The sequence below is a fragment of the Artemia sp. Qi Xiang Cuo genome, unplaced genomic scaffold (assembly GCF_049724085.1).
Source record: "Artemia sp. Qi Xiang Cuo unplaced genomic scaffold, ASM4972408v1 HiC_scaffold_2985, whole genome shotgun sequence".
NCBI lineage: Eukaryota > Metazoa > Arthropoda > Branchiopoda > Anostraca > Artemiidae > Artemia > Artemia sp. Qi Xiang Cuo.
The window spans coordinates 153,619-169,773 of record NW_028300380.1 but is presented as its reverse complement, the minus strand read 5'-3'; the positions used below and the strand labels follow the sequence as shown (position 1 = coordinate 169,773).

At 36.2% G+C, this 16,155-nt stretch overlaps 1 protein-coding gene across 4 annotated transcripts in view; it reads right to left on the bottom strand.

Annotated features, from left to right (window-relative positions):
- Positions 1–360: 360 nt before the first annotated feature.
- LOC148938740 (RUN and FYVE domain-containing protein 1-like) overlaps positions 361–16,155 on the bottom strand; it is a 35,142-nt gene continuing 19,347 nt past the window's right edge. For 3 of the 4 annotated variants that reach the window (XM_089107577.1, XM_089107576.1, XM_089107574.1), the window contains 2 exons: positions 3,178–3,372; positions 361–946 (listed from right to left, as the gene is read on the bottom strand). In XM_089107577.1, the coding sequence (XP_088963703.1) occupies positions 782–946; positions 3,178–3,372 (360 nt within the window). In that variant the 3' untranslated portion in view covers positions 361–781. Of the gene's footprint in view, positions 954–3,177; positions 3,373–16,155 lie in introns of all 4 variants that reach the window. The other variant, XM_089107578.1, reaches the window with a different exon arrangement.

Sequence of the window (16,155 nt, the reverse complement as noted above, 5' to 3'; positions counted from 1 at the left end):
AAATAACAGAGTCCTCCTAAGTCTCCAAATCCTTTTGTACGTTTTTCGATCAAAACCGGTTTTTCAATAAAATTTGGTCTTTTGACGAAAATTTGACTTTGACAGCTTTTGTTTGACGCTACTAAAATGGCGTATGAAGGCTAACACATCGAACATCAATACTGAAATGGTAGTAACCGACGCAAAATTTATCACCATTAATTTTAGTAAATAATTTTAAAACAATGACTTCAGAGATCAAAACAATAAAAAAACGCAATATTTCCACTATAACAAATCATAATCAGTAAAATTAACGCGAATAAGCAGCATGTTTCAGCGTAAAAAGACTGGTAATCCACTAACCACTTAGGGAAAAAAGTAATAACAAAGATTAGGAGGCGTGCCAATAAGGGGACGAGGGGGGAGGGGTGGTTGAGGTCCACCTAGATTTTACAAAAAAAAACTTTCTGGTATCCTATTTTAGAAATCCCTCCCCCTGCCGCCTTATATTCTGAAAAAATATGTTTTTTAAAGCACAAAGTATATTTTGTAGTTTAGGCAAGATTTTTTTAAAATGCATACATAAGAAAAGGGTATTTTTAAAAATCTAAGAGAGAGGGCAATTACCCCCCGGCCCCACTTTGCACCCCTGTAGCCCATTGAAGAAACCTAGCAGAAGTTCGCTCAAAATATAACCTACGACATGTGTACAAGAGCACCACAATATGTTTTGCCTATTACAGAATACATCCGGGGAAGTTAAGATTAGCCGGATAAGCAGCCCCTTTGACGCTGAAACTCACTGAGACTGAATATTAACTTTGACCAAAAAGGGGGTACTATCCGGCACCAAAAGGTAATAACACACATTGCAAACTTTAGCAGATCGCCGATTTGGGCCACTGTAGACGGTATACTTGAGACAATCACCACAGAAAATATGCCCACAGTGCCTGCATCGATGCTGAAAGCTAGAGAATGCCAAATTAAAACTCATAGTAAGTGTATTGTGAAGGACAGAAATTAGGGATCACTGGATAAAGTGAAAACATTCCCCATAAACGTTCCCTAAAGGCAGAACACCAATGAAATATAGCCATTTTATATCACCAAACCAAGACATTTTTCGGTCACCATTTCTCTATTTCTCCACAGGGACCATGGGACCAATAAAGGGAGGGGAAGGTTATTTATAAGGGAAATTCTACAGCAGCTAGAAAGAAATCAATGACCCATTAGCATTAGCATTAGCAAAAAGAGAGATACTTTTATATTGCTAATCTTATGTTTATTTATATAGTTTTGTTCACGTTTTTGAAAATTCACCCACATCCCCCTCCTAATGCTCTCACATAGCCCAAGGCTACAGAAAAAAAAACTAATGTGATAATTGATGAAAAATGATTAAAAAACAGACAGAAAAACAGGAAAAACAAGGAAATATGATTTATTGATACTTGCTGGAGAGTATAAAGTAAAAATTTCATCATTTTTTTTTGTTAAGTTCTTTATACAGCCTAGGGCTCAATGAAACCAATAGAGGGGGACTGTGGATGAATTGTCAAAAACCAAAAAAAAATTTAAAAAAATGAATATAAAATTTGCAACCTAAAAATGTCTCTTTTGTTCTGGCATGTCTCCTTATGGAGAGTTGCTATTCTAGACCTTTACCCTATATTTTTTTTGGTTATTTTCTTTAAGAATATTTACTGAAAGTGAGGAATCTTTGCACAGGTTTGAATTTAATATTAATTTAGGGCTAAGTTATAAATCTTGATATTATTTATTTATTATTACCACAAAACAGAAAGCTTTTGCTTGTTGTGCATACATACAGAATATACAATCAAGCACTTGGAGTACTGTATCTATTATAACTAAAAACTAACAAGATAAAAAAAGAGAATATACAAGTAGCTTCATATTATATACAAGTAGCTAGTATGAAATTACGATTAGAAATCTGAAGTCCATCAAGGCCTTATCCAGAGGGGGGGGGGGAAGGGGTTGGGGGTTTGAACCCTCTATACCCCTCTGAAATGTTTGTCCGACTCTTAAAACAAAATTGAATATAAATAAATTTTTGATGCATTTTTAATTTTGTTTTATTTTGTAACCCCCCCCCCCTTCGAAAAAAATCCTAGATAAGTTCTTGGTCCTAATAGTAGAAAATTTAAAAATGAATATTGTGTCTTTATGTTAAAATAAATATAATTTTGATGTTTGTTTAAAACAAATCAGGTTTTTGATGCTTTGTTTTTGCACAACCCAAACAGAATAACAAGCACCAAAAATGAATTTTAAAGTCAAAATTTTCTATCTTCCAAGGGACTGGTCTGTCCTTAGGAGAGATCGCTTGGAAAACACTGATATTCTCTGGAAACAGAAAACCAAGGAAATATAGCCATTTTATATCAGCAGAAAAGGACATTTTTCCAGCCATTTATATTTTCGACGGGGACAATCGGACCAGCATAGGTAGGAAAGAGAGGAATTACAAGGGGAATTCCCCGTTACTGATAAAAAAAAAACAACAAAAATAAAAATAAATATACAACACTTAAAAGAAATTAATTGAATTGGAAAAATAGCGACCCGAAATTTCAAAATAATTATAAGCTAATCATACACTTATAATCTCATTTTGAGGGCTGAGTTTCCTTTGATTTTTTTTTTTTTTTTTTTTAATTGGACATGATATTTTTTTACGGTTCGCCAGGTAACTGCAATTTTTCGAAATCACATTTTTAATCCTTTTTTTCTAATGTTTTTATTTTTATCTTTTATTAAGACACAATTATCATTTTGAATATTTTTATCTTTATTTGGTAGTTGTTTTGTTTAATTAGATATTAGGAATTCATCTTTTTTGTAAATAGTCATTTTCGTGTAAATTTTGAACAGGTCATTATTATCATTATTACTTTTTACTCTTAAGATATATTTATTTCCTTGCGTCATGGTCATCAATAAGAAACGGTTATAACTAATAATGACGCCACAATCCCAGTTTTATTTTGTTTTTATTGCTCGGATTTTCATAAATCCATGTCCACTCAAAATGATTCTGCATCAATTATCGCATCCGTAGCTTGATTGGATTCACTCATTTTTCAATGTAAGACGGAGTAGATTCCGTTTAAAAGTATAAATCTAGACAAAAATATAAAAGTGGCAACACTGTCAGTATCTTACCTTCTTTTTCCTCATAGAAAATCCGGTGTTACACGTTGGACAGTCTTCAGCATCATCTTCGTGTTGCCACCTAACTTCTTTTTCAGATAACCTCAAATTTTCAAGCTGCATTTGTAAGGTCTGAGACAACTTCACAAAATCTCTTTGAACTTCTTCACTTGTCTTCAAATCCGTTTGAAGGGATGCGATTCGGTTCTACAAAAAAAGCAAAAAATGTCAAAAATTAAAAAAAAGCGAAAAATGTCAAAAATGTCTGGAAAATAAAACCCTAAGGCTAGCCAAAGTCATCTTTACTAAAGGTGTAAATTCAGGGAAAACTACACACAAACAAAAAGAATCAGTTCAGTACTGAACTAGCGCTCGTTAAGGCAAGACATAATTTTTACTTCGTGATAGTTCTCAACTGTGATATCCTGTTTTATTTCAATTATTGCACTGTTGATTCTGGGGCCCCTTATATTTGGATTTTAGAAGAAGGGGCCCACGCTCGTAAGTTTTCTTGAAATGTCATTTTGATGAGTTGAGTAAAGAAGCGAGCGTACTGTATATTTAGCGATATATTAATTACCGATACAATATAATTAGCGATGTCTCTCACGAAAAAGTATTTTGATGAACGTATGGACAACTTAAAACAACTGGTAGAAAATCTTCGTACGGAGAATGCAGCGTTGAAACAAGAGAACACTGGCTTGAAATCTGCTCTTGTGGCAGTTAAAAACCAGGTTTTAAGAACTGAATTGTATGTTAAACGCAATAATCTTCTTATCCATGGAATTCCTAACAAGGAAAATGAAAACATTGAAGAAACCGTTAATGATTTTTTATCAGAAATGTTGGTACGGAACTACAGGGATATTAAGTTCACGGCCATCTATAGACTTAGAAGCAAGGCTAAAAGTCCCAGGGAACAAAAGTCACATCCGGCATCGGACCCTATTCTTGTATCTGTTCTAAATCTTCGACATAAGGACAATATTATGGCTTGTGTTGGTAATCTAAGAAATACAGGGAAAAGCGTCAGTATTGACCTTCCATTCGAGCTGGCTAAACGTCGGAAAGAACTTTTGAGTACGGGTTATAATTTAAGAAATTGTAAAGTTGCCTCCGATAAAGTGTCTCATACCAAAGTGGTTCAAAAGGGGACTAGGTTGTGGCTAGAATCTAAAAAGACTTCTAGTTCTAACTGGATCAAGGTTGATGACGCATGCTACGACCCACTTACCCTAGTTTTCCCCTCGGTCAATTCTGATTTCGATTCTGACGCATGATTATTAGTGAGTGCTCGCTTCCGCTTAATATACTATATCTTCAAAAAATGTGCTGTTCGTTAATGTTATTTGTCTTTTTGTATTTTTCCCTTTTATTTGTGTTTCTCTACCCTCAGTATTTACACCTTCCTGTGCTATTTTACTTGTTATTTTTTTTTGTTTCAGAGCAAAATAATCAAGTTCATGTCATAGCCTTTTTAATTCGGATTAAGAGGTTGACGTCACTGGTGTTCACGCGACTACAGCATGGCTCTCTGTCACCTGCATGGGTAAGTAATTATGGTTGACACTAATTCTCTATTGGGGATTAACGCTAACATAACACTAGGGAAATTAAATGATTATGAATGTGGGAGAGTTAATTTTAATGAAATTATAAATAATCCGGTTCGTAAAGCCCCCAATATGAATTTTTATGAAAATTTTGAGAATATTATTGATCGTGTGTTTGTGGAGGAGCTGAGATTTTGGGACTCCGGAGCTCGGTGGGTTGATGCACTCCCGGTTGTGCATCTAAACGTTCAGGGCCTAAATTGCTCGTTTGATGATATTCAATTATTATGTAGGAATTCGTGCCCTGCAATTATCGGTCTCTGTGAAACATTTTTGAGCGAAAAAAATCAGGTGCTTTTGGATATTCCCGGTTATATGTCGATATTTCTTAACCGCAAGACGGCCCAAAAAGGTGGACTTGGATTTTACATCCGAAATAATTTTCATGCTGTACTAAGACAGGATTTATGTACAAATAATGAAAAGGTATTTGAGTCACTTTTTATAGAAGTCCCAATCAACGCTAAGGAAAGGATAATAATAGGCGAAGTATATCGTTCTCCAAGTGGGTCCATAACCCAATTTATGGAAACATTAGAAGATGTTCTTGGAAAAGTTTTTTCTGAAAAATCCGAAGTTGTATTAATGGGCGACTTTAACCTCGACCTTGCGGATCCGACATCTAGACAGGCTTCTGATCTTTTGTCTTTACTAATTTCGTATGGATTAGCTCCTTGTATAAACATACCGACAATGATTTCTAACCAGACAGCAACATTAATTGACAATATTTTTTCATCACTACACTCCATCAAGAACGAAGTACTGCTTTCTGATACTTCCGACCATTTGCCAGTTGCAGCCTTGTTTCCAATCCTCCAAAATCCACAAAGATTAGTCCCCCAAGATACACCGAGATTATGTTGCTCACCAGTGGAGCTGGATAAACTGAAAGAAGATCTGAGTTCATCTTCATGGGACTTTTCATTACCAGAAAATATTAATTTGGGCAATTCTAACGATATATTTGGTCAGTTTTATGACACTGTTAAGGAAAAATTCACGGCTTATTGTCTAAAAGCTCCTTTAAGGAATCCTCGATCAAGAAGATCAACACCCATAGCTCCCTGGCTAACACCGGGAGTCCTCAAATCAATAAATAGAAAGCAGAACCTTTGGAAAGAGTACAAAAACAGACCAAGTGATGCTAAATTAGAAGCATTTAAGTTGTACCGTAATATGCTGAAATCAATTATTCGGAGAACAAAAACAGTGTATTATACTAAGAGATTTGATGATTGCGGTAGAAATATAAAGAAGACGTGGGACGTAATTAAGGAATTTAGTCGGCCATCGAAAAAACTAGAAGGTCTCCCTAAGTCTCTTATGGTAGACGATCAACTTATCACAGAAAAAGGCCAAGTACGACATCATATGAACAAATTCTTCGCGGAGATAGGGAAATCAACTGCTAATAGTGTTTCTCACTGCTCGGTGTCTCAGACTTGGAAGCAGTTCCTAGGCCCCCCGTGCTTGAAATCAATGGCTCTTGAGGACGTTACAGTGCAGGACATTACAAATATTGTTTTGTCATTAAAGAATTCTTCAACAGGTTTTGACAAAATTTCTGCTAAAGTAATTAAACATATCCTTCCATCGATTATCACCCCACTTTGCCATTTGATTAATAGGTCATTTCAACTAGGAGTATTTCCTCAACGTCTTAAATTGTCGCGTGTGATAGCTCTCTTTAAAGGAGGTGACCGTGAGGATCCTGGGAATTATAGGCCGATCTCTCTTTTGTCAGTGTTCTCCAAGATATTTGAAAGGCCAATGCTCAAACGTCTGGTAAGGTTTCTTGAAGCTAAATCTTTTTTCCATAAGCATCAGTTTGGGTTTCGCGCAAAGTACTCTACAGAACATGCTTGTAATAAACTTCTCCAGTTTGTACGACGATCTTTAGATTCTAATCTTATTCGTGCAGCCATTTTTCTTGATTTAAAGAAAGCTTTTGACAGCCTTACACACAAGATCCTCATTGGTAAGCTTTCTCATCATGGTTTGCGTGGGGAAGCATTGTCTTGGATCTCTTCATACCTCACTGACAGATCTATTGCCATGGAACATACAGACAAGGAAGTTCTAATTTAATACGGAGTACCTCAAGGTTCTATTCTTGGGCCAACCCTATTCCTGATATATGTGAACGACCTCTACCGACTTCTAAACACCCCAATTCCCAATGTCTGCTGTGGATTGTGTCACAAATGTTACTCTCAGACTATGTCGGCGTCCACACCTGATAGTCGAGAAGAACTGGTATCATTTGCAGATGACACTACTCTAGGTGCTGCAGCTCCGGATGAGTCATCCCTTATTCTAAAGCTTCAAGCAATGACTGAAAAGATACTCAATTGGTTTGACATAAATCAACTAGCTTTAAATGTAAAAAAATCGTACCTTCTTATTTTTTCCCGTACAGGTGGGAGCTGCCCCACAATTACTGAGCTTCCTACACCAAGAGGCTCCATAAGTCGCCCCCCAGATCGATATGTGCGATTCCTGGGAGTTCTTTTGGATGAAAATTTATCGTTTAAGTTGCACGTTCAAGTAATAAGAGTGAAAATTTCCCGTGGACTTGGAATCATCCGTAAATTAAAGCGTTTATTTCCTTTTCCTATACTCCGTCTTTTATATTTCTCTCTCATTTTCCCTTATATATGTTACTGTTCGTCTGTGTGGATGTCTACATTTTCTTCTGTATTTGCTCCTGTTCATATTCTTCATGAGAAAGCGGTAAGAGTTCTCCAGTCGACTACACACTCTCCTGTTAATCTCCTTAAGATTAGAGATATTTATGTTATATCTCTAGCTTCGTTGGCATATCAATTCTTCCACGGAGATCTCCCATTTTGTTTTTCTGGACTACTTAAGCCAGTAGGGGAAGTAAATTTTTACGCAGTTCGAAACAGGGAGGATGTTATGATTCCGGCTACTCCCTCGGTTCGTTCAGACTTTGGTCTGGTCGTGACTGTGGGACGTGCTTGGAACTTGGTTCCTGCTGAGATTCGTCAGTCACAAACACTTGGCTCCTTTAAAAGACAGATGAAAAGTTTCTTATTAAAGATAAATATTAATTAGTTTATAGTTGTTGTATTGTTTTTTTGTTGGCGTTGGATCCTCGATGATGTAGAGAATTTTTCATTTTTGATTTATTTATTTATTGTCGGGTGATAGGAGGGTCGCTGTTTCGTGTGGACTGTCGGTGAGTTGACTTATTTTCCTTATAGATTTATAAGTTAAAAACTGTTTAGTATTGTTTATGCCAAGTTTTAATATTAGTCATTTATTCTGTGTCGTTTCCCAAATAACGGGCCATTGAGCCCTTTGGGATATTGTTTTTGTTATTGTTATTTATGGAAATAAATGGAACTTGAACTTGAACTTGAATAAAACAGCAATCATGGTCATTACCGAATCCAAATTGAATGCATTCTTCTGAAAAACAGCACTGTAAACTTTGATGTTATTACTTTTAGTATAAATAGTGTTTCATCTCTATTTATTAATTGTTTTTTTAACCTGCTTCCTTGTTAGATTACAAAACTTTGAATTAAGTCAGATTATCTCAATGTCCATGTTTCTATTTCTTGAAAAAAGAAATAGAAACTCGGTATTGACAAAGTTGGCATTGACACTTGAAAGCCAAGTCTTTTGGGGTTTATGCGAGTATAAGAGACAAGTGTCCTTTTGTATAGTTAGTTTTGATTCCGTCCTCATGATATGGACAGTTACTCTTCAAACTGTATTATATATAAAATAAATAATTTTATGCTTCACGAAAGTTAGAGACACTAAAAATCCTCCACTGGCGAAACCCCATATTGTTGGTCAACGCTACCATAAGACTGCCAAAGAAGGCAAAGGCATTAATAGAAATGTAAACGAAGATATTAAAGAAATGAATGACAAAAGTCAGTTTTGGGCACCAGTCAGTTTTGGGCACGGAACTCTAGGTAGACAAACGTGTCAGTCAATTATACTTCTTTTTCTGGATTATTATTGAGACGCTTTCACATGATTTCATCACCAGAATCGAATTCTGAGCCTTGCAGTGGCTTTCTACAGCTTAGTTCAAGCTCCGGATTCCCTATTACGAAGCAGAGATTGATCCCACTGTGTCACTATAGGACATCCACTCAGGAACGAAATAGGTATGTCACAATTTGTAATTTTTAAACTTCCCCTAAGATTTTTTTTTTTTTTTTGATTTGTATGATTATCTCTCCTCCATATCATACAGGACTTCACCATCCTGTACTGTAGCACTTGAAGGAGACGTGGTTGTGCTTAAATTTTTTGTTAATAACTGATATTAAATAAATGTGCTAGGTGTGGTAAAACCTGTTTGAGCTCATCACAAAAGTTTGAGCTTTTAATAAGCAAGTAACACTGGGTTTATTTAAAAATAAAGTATACGTCTTCGATTCCCTGAAGCAAACTTGTACAGGATAAAACCCTCAAAAAAAAAAAAAAAAAAAAAAAAAAAAAAAAAAAAAAATCATAATTAGAGTTCAACTTACAGGACCCAATAACCACCGGACCTCGAGACAGCACCCATCAAATTTATAATATTTATATTCATTTTCATATTCAATAACATCTGTCGGCTTCTTTAAGTCCGAATAGCCACATTTGTCAGAACAAAGATGGCGCTAACGTCAAATGTACATGAATTTAGGTCATATAACTGGGCTTTCTCGCACACTGCTGTCATATTAGAGTAATAACTAAAACTTGGGCACTGATCATTGAACTGAAGTGAACTTTATTTAGCGAAATATTGCTACCGTAATACCAAACAAGGGTGTAGCCTTGAGTTACACGGCGCAATAAATAACGGTAAAACTCAATAATAGCCACTCTTTTTTCAGCTGCAAGCTTTTCCTGCTAAATTCAAGGATGAACAACAAGGCTCGAAACCGGAATTTTAAAAGCAAATTTCACAAAACGCCTCGCTCTTTACGCTAAAGTTTTTTATGGTTTAAAAAAAATTGCGAGAAAGATTCTAACTTCAGCGTAAAGAGCGAGGCGTTGAGGATGGGACAGCCCTTTTTCATATACGGAATAATTTCTGTTCGTTTTAAGTTTTAGCGTCGCTCCTTACTTTCAGTTAAAAAAACTTGTTTTTTTAAATTAAGTTCTAAAAGCTAAAAGCAATACTCACAAGACTAACCTGTACAAGCCTAGGCTAGCTATACTTAATTAGAAATATATTTCTTATCTTGTATGTTCATTTCCCTGAAAATATCCCCCCAGGCGTTGAGGATTAAATGACCCTCGTGTTCTTTTTGTCAAATATTAATACAAAACTTCTAATAAACATTTTCAGTTACGTGCAATTTATGATTCTAAAAAGCTTTTAATTTTGAATAACAGATGCAATTTCCAAAGGCACATTAGAAATATTTCAACGCAGCCGTTGAACCATTGTGACCGTTGAACCATTATTTCTTTGTAAATATTTTTATCCATTAAAAGGGTGTTAACTTTTAATTCATAATCTGCAGAATTCATAATTACAACAGTGTTTCCCTTGTCCGCTTTCGTTATCGCTGTGTTTTTGTCTTTTTTTAAATTTCGGGGGATTTTAATTTCTTCCTTTGATTGAGTTGAAAGTGACAAAGATGGCCTATTATCAAGAATACTCTTTACAATTTCACCTCTGAGTAGGTCTGGATTTTCGACTTCACCACGAGAGCTAAAAATAGCAGACTCCACGCCCGTAATAATTTACAGTAAACTTCGAAAGGTTAGATTTTCGTGTTTTTTTTTTCATTTTTTGTTTAGCACTGAAGACAACTTGACGGAGGTCCTTGTTGAAATATTTGCTTATATTTTGTCATTTTCATGATTCGCCACTGGCTGACAAAATCCTCGTTTTTTCACCCGTTTTGATTTAATTTTTCATTTTGTTACTTTCTCTCCTCTCTTGAGTTTCATTTGTCATGTATAGCCAGTGTGGTCTAAGAATGTTTTTGCATTAAAAATATAAGAATATAGAGGTTCGTTACGTAAGTTAATTCGTAAGTTACGTATATTTATTACTAATAAAAACGTTCGTAAATAAAATTAAACAGGTTTCGAGAAATCCATTTGACCAAATAAAAGTAAATTTAATATTCGAATTGTTTTTAATTATTCATGTACGGTGAGCTAAAATCAAAACCTGCATTAATTCAAAAACGTTCAAAAATTAAATAAAAAAAAGAAGTTTTTTTTTAACTGAAAGTAAGGAACGACGTTAAAATTAAAACGAAACTATTCTGTATATGAAAGGGGCTGTCCCCTCCTCAACGCCTCGCTCTTCACGCTAAAGTTTGACTTTCTCACAACTCTATTTTTTTAAACAATGAAAAACTTTAGCGTAAAAAGCGAGGCGTTGAGGAGGGGACAGCCCCTTTCATATACGGAATAATCAAACAGTTAGTGGTAACGAACTGTAAGTAAGGAGCGACCCGGCTCAATATTAACCAAAACTGTAGAAAACGGAATTTTGATATCAATAGATACATCAAAAGAATCATATTTTATTGCTAATTTCAAATAAAGTTTCATCAATTTTAGTTCTACCTATCAAAAGTTAAGCGCCTGAGAAAAGTTGGCTGACTTTCGAAAGAAGAGGAAAAGACCCCTAAAAATTATAGAACCTTAATGAAAATCACACCATCATATTCGGCGTATCGGAGAACCCTGCTGCGGAGGTTCCAAGCTCCTATCTACAAAAATGTGGAATTTTGCATTTTTTGCCAGAAGAAAGATCACGGATGCGTGTTTATTTGTTTTGTTTGTTGTTTTTTTCCAGGGGTGATCGTATCGACCCAGTGGTCCTAGAGTATCGTGGGAGGGCTCATTCGAACGGAAATAAAAATTTCTAATGCCCTTTTTAAGTGACAAAAAAAATGGAGGGCAACTAGGTCCCCTCCCACGCTCTTTTTTTCCCAAAGTCACCCGATCCAAAATTTGAGATAGCCATTTTGTTCAACATGGTCGAAAATATGATAACTATGTCTTTTAGGAGGACTTAATCCCCCGAGGTCCCCCGGGGGGAGAGCTGAAAGTTATGAACTTTACCCATGTTAACATATTGTATTGGTTATTGGGAAGTATACAGACGTTTTCAGAGGGTATTTTTTCTGGTTGTGGGGGAGGGGAGTGGGTCGGGGGTTATGTGGGAGGATCTTACCATGAAGGAAGTTTTCATGGGAGAAGGGACATTGCTATGAAGGGGGTGCCGGATTTCCCAGCATTATTTGAATAAAGATCAGAAATTATATATATAAAAAAAAGTTTTTTAACTGAAAGTAAGGAGCAACATCAAAACTTAAAAAGGACAGAAAACATTACGTATATGATAGGGTTCACCCCCTAGTCAATAACTCGCTCTTTAAGCCAAATATTTTTTAGTACTTTCATAAGAGCTATTTATTTTAATTAACGGTATTTGTGATTAAGGGGTCATTTTTACAGAATTAGAACAAAATTCGAACTTAAGCTTAAAGAGCAAGGTATTGACTAGGGGGTGAACCCTCTAATATAGGTATTAAAAATATAAGAATATAGAGGTTCTTTACGTAAGTTAATTCGTAAGTTACATATATTTGTAACTAATAAAAACGTTCGTAAATAAAATTAAACAGGTTTCGAGAAAGCCATTTAATCAAATAAAAGTAAAATTAATATTCAATTTTTTTTTAATTATTCATGTACGGTGAGCCAAAATCAAAACCTGCATTAATTCAAAAACGTTCAAAAATTAAACAAAAAAAACAAGTTTTTTTTTAACTGAAAGTAAGGAACGACGTTAAAACTTAAAGCGAACAGAAATTATTCCGTGCATGAAAGGGGCTGTCCCCTCCTCAGCGCCTTGCTCTTTACGCTAAAGTTTGAATTTCTCACAACTCTATTTTTTTAAAACAATGAAAAACTTTAGCGTAAAGAGCGAGGCGTTGAGGAGGGTACAGCCCCTTTCATATACGGACTAATTTTTGTTCGTTTTAAGTCTTAACGTCGTTCTTTACTTTCAGTTAAAAAAAACTTGTTTTTTTATTTAATAGCGTACAAGAGCAGAGACCAAAAATCTAAACTGAAGATTTTTACTTTATTTTAAATTACTATCATCATTAAAGGTTACCCTAAAAGAATAAGGCGAGTGCACTAGCGTATAACAGTATTTCAGAACCCCCCCCCTATTGTTAAATTTTAAACTTTTTAAACTCTCCAGTACATTATTCAACTGTTTCTCTCAAATTCTCATCCTAGAGTCTACCAACGTCATAACTTCCCAGAAGGTAGTTACCCTTCCGAAATTTCAGCTTTAAATTAACCCTAGACACTACTAGATGGTCATCTTTACTTTTAACATCAATAAGAGCACTCCTATATACCCTAGTGTCTTGTAGTTGATCCTGCCAATTTTCGGTGTACAATAACATATTCATTAAGATTATCTATCTTGCCATCATGTGAATACCATGTTAACTTTATGGGTCATTTTATGACCAAATACTATATTGGTTATAGCTAGATTGTTATACCAACAAAATTTCAACAGTCTGTGGCCATTACTGTTTTCTTTTCCTACATCAAATTTACCTAGGCTAGGATACCTATTTCTACCAATCTGGGTGTTAAAATATCCTAATAAAAACACCATATTTCTACCTGGGACCCTGTTTATTTGTTCCTATGACTGTAAGTAAAATTCATCTGAGTCAATGTTATCTCCGTCAGTCAGTTCAACAGGGGCATGTACTGCTATGACTGATACCCTGAACTTTTTCGTCATAAATTTAGCGATTAGCATTCTATTATTAATGCCTTTCCGGCCTAAACAGGACTTAGCAGCTTCCTTATTCATCATGTCTACTTCCTATCTATGTATCCCATTCTTCCTGCCTGAGTAAATAAATTCTATATCCCCAAATTTCATATTTCCTACCCATTGGATATGAGTTCCCGAAACTCCCAATAAGTCCAGTTCGAAGCGTCTGAATATAATAGTCAAAATGTTTATAAGATAGTTGTTTTTAACGTTGTGACATTCCAAGTTGCAATTTTCATATTGTTTAAATAACTGAAATCATGTTGACCTCAGAAAAAGCAATGGTCCCAGAACGAGTGCAGGACAAAAGCCAACATATCTCAGGTCTACACAGAAGCGATAAAGCCGGCTTAGAACCGGGTAACAAGAAGTCTCTGGGATCCAGTTGGATGGATGGTTTAGGCAACCCGGGGCCAGATCTTGGTCCCAACATGGTTTTCAGCACATCGGCGATGCTGTTCTATCAACAAGAGTCGAAATCCTGCACTAAAAATATCAAGCCTCTTACCTCCGACTCATCATATATTCATGCCTACAAATGTCATGCTACTATGGGAAGACAACCTCTAGTAGATAAATTAACTATGAAGATGTTTCTCAGCCCGAAAACGCCCACCAAAACAGACCAGGCTAAGAAGAATTACCCATCAATCAGAATCCCGTGCAAACACTGTGTCGTTTATCAGGCTATAATTTCCTCTACAGGCACCACTCCTCGAGTGGGAATAAAGTAGACCGCAAGTTTCTCAGTCTTGTGAGTAACCCTACAGGGTCGAGGCAGTCCTTTTCAAAGGCTGCTGTCCATAGACCTGGATCTTAGGCCCAGTAGCTCTTGTTCTCCTATAAAGGATCATTCTTCTATAGGGAGGATCCTCCGATGATACTTTTTGTGTCACCATGCAACTTAACCCATTGCTAGGAGAAAGTTTGTAACTCACAGAACGTGTCCACACCCCAGTGGACTCTGCTGAGTGTACATTCAAGAGTACTTCTTGCTACTTCACCTGGATTTATGGCCCCGGGCAAGGGTGCCCCGTTTTTATTTTAGACCGCCAGGGACTGGGCCCCCCTTGGTCCAAGCCTCCTAAGGGGGTACCCTACATATTTGTCATGCGAAATACGGCTAGTTTCATTAACCACAACTCCATGAAATAGACTCCAGAATATCTACTTAATGACACTTTTATTTCTTTTAAAGTTTGATCAGAAGAAATAAAAGTCATAGTTACATCATTGCTCCAAGTTGAAATGGTTTTGAAATGAAATTAGTAATTTTCAACTAGAAAATTAGTATTAACTGTTCCCAGCCAACGTTTGCATAACAAAGGCCCCACCTACATTTTTATTTGGTACTCATTTAACGCTTAAACGGCTTAATGTCAATGAAAGAGGCGAATGAAAGTTGTCTATCCGCAAAAACTAAGTCTTAGTTGATGTTGTGGTTTGTCTTAATTGATGGATAACGGTAAAAAGCGAAGCGTCCTCTATTTCTTAGACTTAACACCAACAAGGCGAACTTAAACTAATAACACTTAAGTAGAACAACGTTGTTCAACGTTTTTTATTTATCTTAAATTAGAAGCCATTCACATTTACAGGCATAATCTTTTCTAATCATTTTGTAAGAAAAAGAGAGACAATAAGGAGAAACGATAAAGAAAACAAAAGTAAGAAAAAGAGACACAATATGAATGCTATATGAATTAAGACAAAGTGGGATCTGTTCTCAATAATTTCAGTATAAGCTTCTTAAGACGTCTTATGATTCTTGTTGGATCTTTTATTGTGAGGCTCAGTTTGCCCCCTAAAGTTGTGCATCGAAATTAAGATCAAAATTTTAAAGGTTAACTGGTAAATTTAGGATCTTTGGTCCGAAAGGACGAAGGTTCGAATCCTAGTGTACCCAATTATTTGGTTTAGGACGGGGTGAGTGACGTGACTCTGTAGAATCAGCCAGAGTCAACCCAGTTTTGAATGGGTTCCTGGAGAAATCTGGGAATGGTAAGCTGGAAGGGTGTGCGAAAGTACAGGATGGTTGGCCTCCAACTCGCCATTGCACTTCCTGGCTGAAGCGCCGAGAAACGGGGATCAGCACAGCCGGTAGGGACTGTAAAGTCCAATGCCGTACTATTTACCTTTTTTTTTTACCTGTTTTAATAACCTCCGGGGCTCACTTGTGTAATAAATTTTGCTGAACTTTGGAGATAAAAAAAGATGTAATTTGCTGAAAGAAAAGGCTTCTCAATAAGATCCAGTCTTTGGTGTTTGAGTTCGCACTATTTGGGATCTCAAATGGGTGCAGTAATTTGGGGTTTTGGTACCCGCTTCCTTGACTTATTGCTCCTGCCAGCGGTCCAGCACAAAGAGAGAAGCCACTCGTCCCCTCCAGTGGAGACGCTCCTGACCTAGATTGATAGGTTTTTCTCGGGTAAAACCGATCAATGACAGGTGACCATGGCTGTCCTTCCATCTAAAAGGATACCTTCCACGCGGGTGCTTTCAGCCGTGAGAGATCAAAACTGAAGGCAATTCTGGCTGGCATTTCTGCTG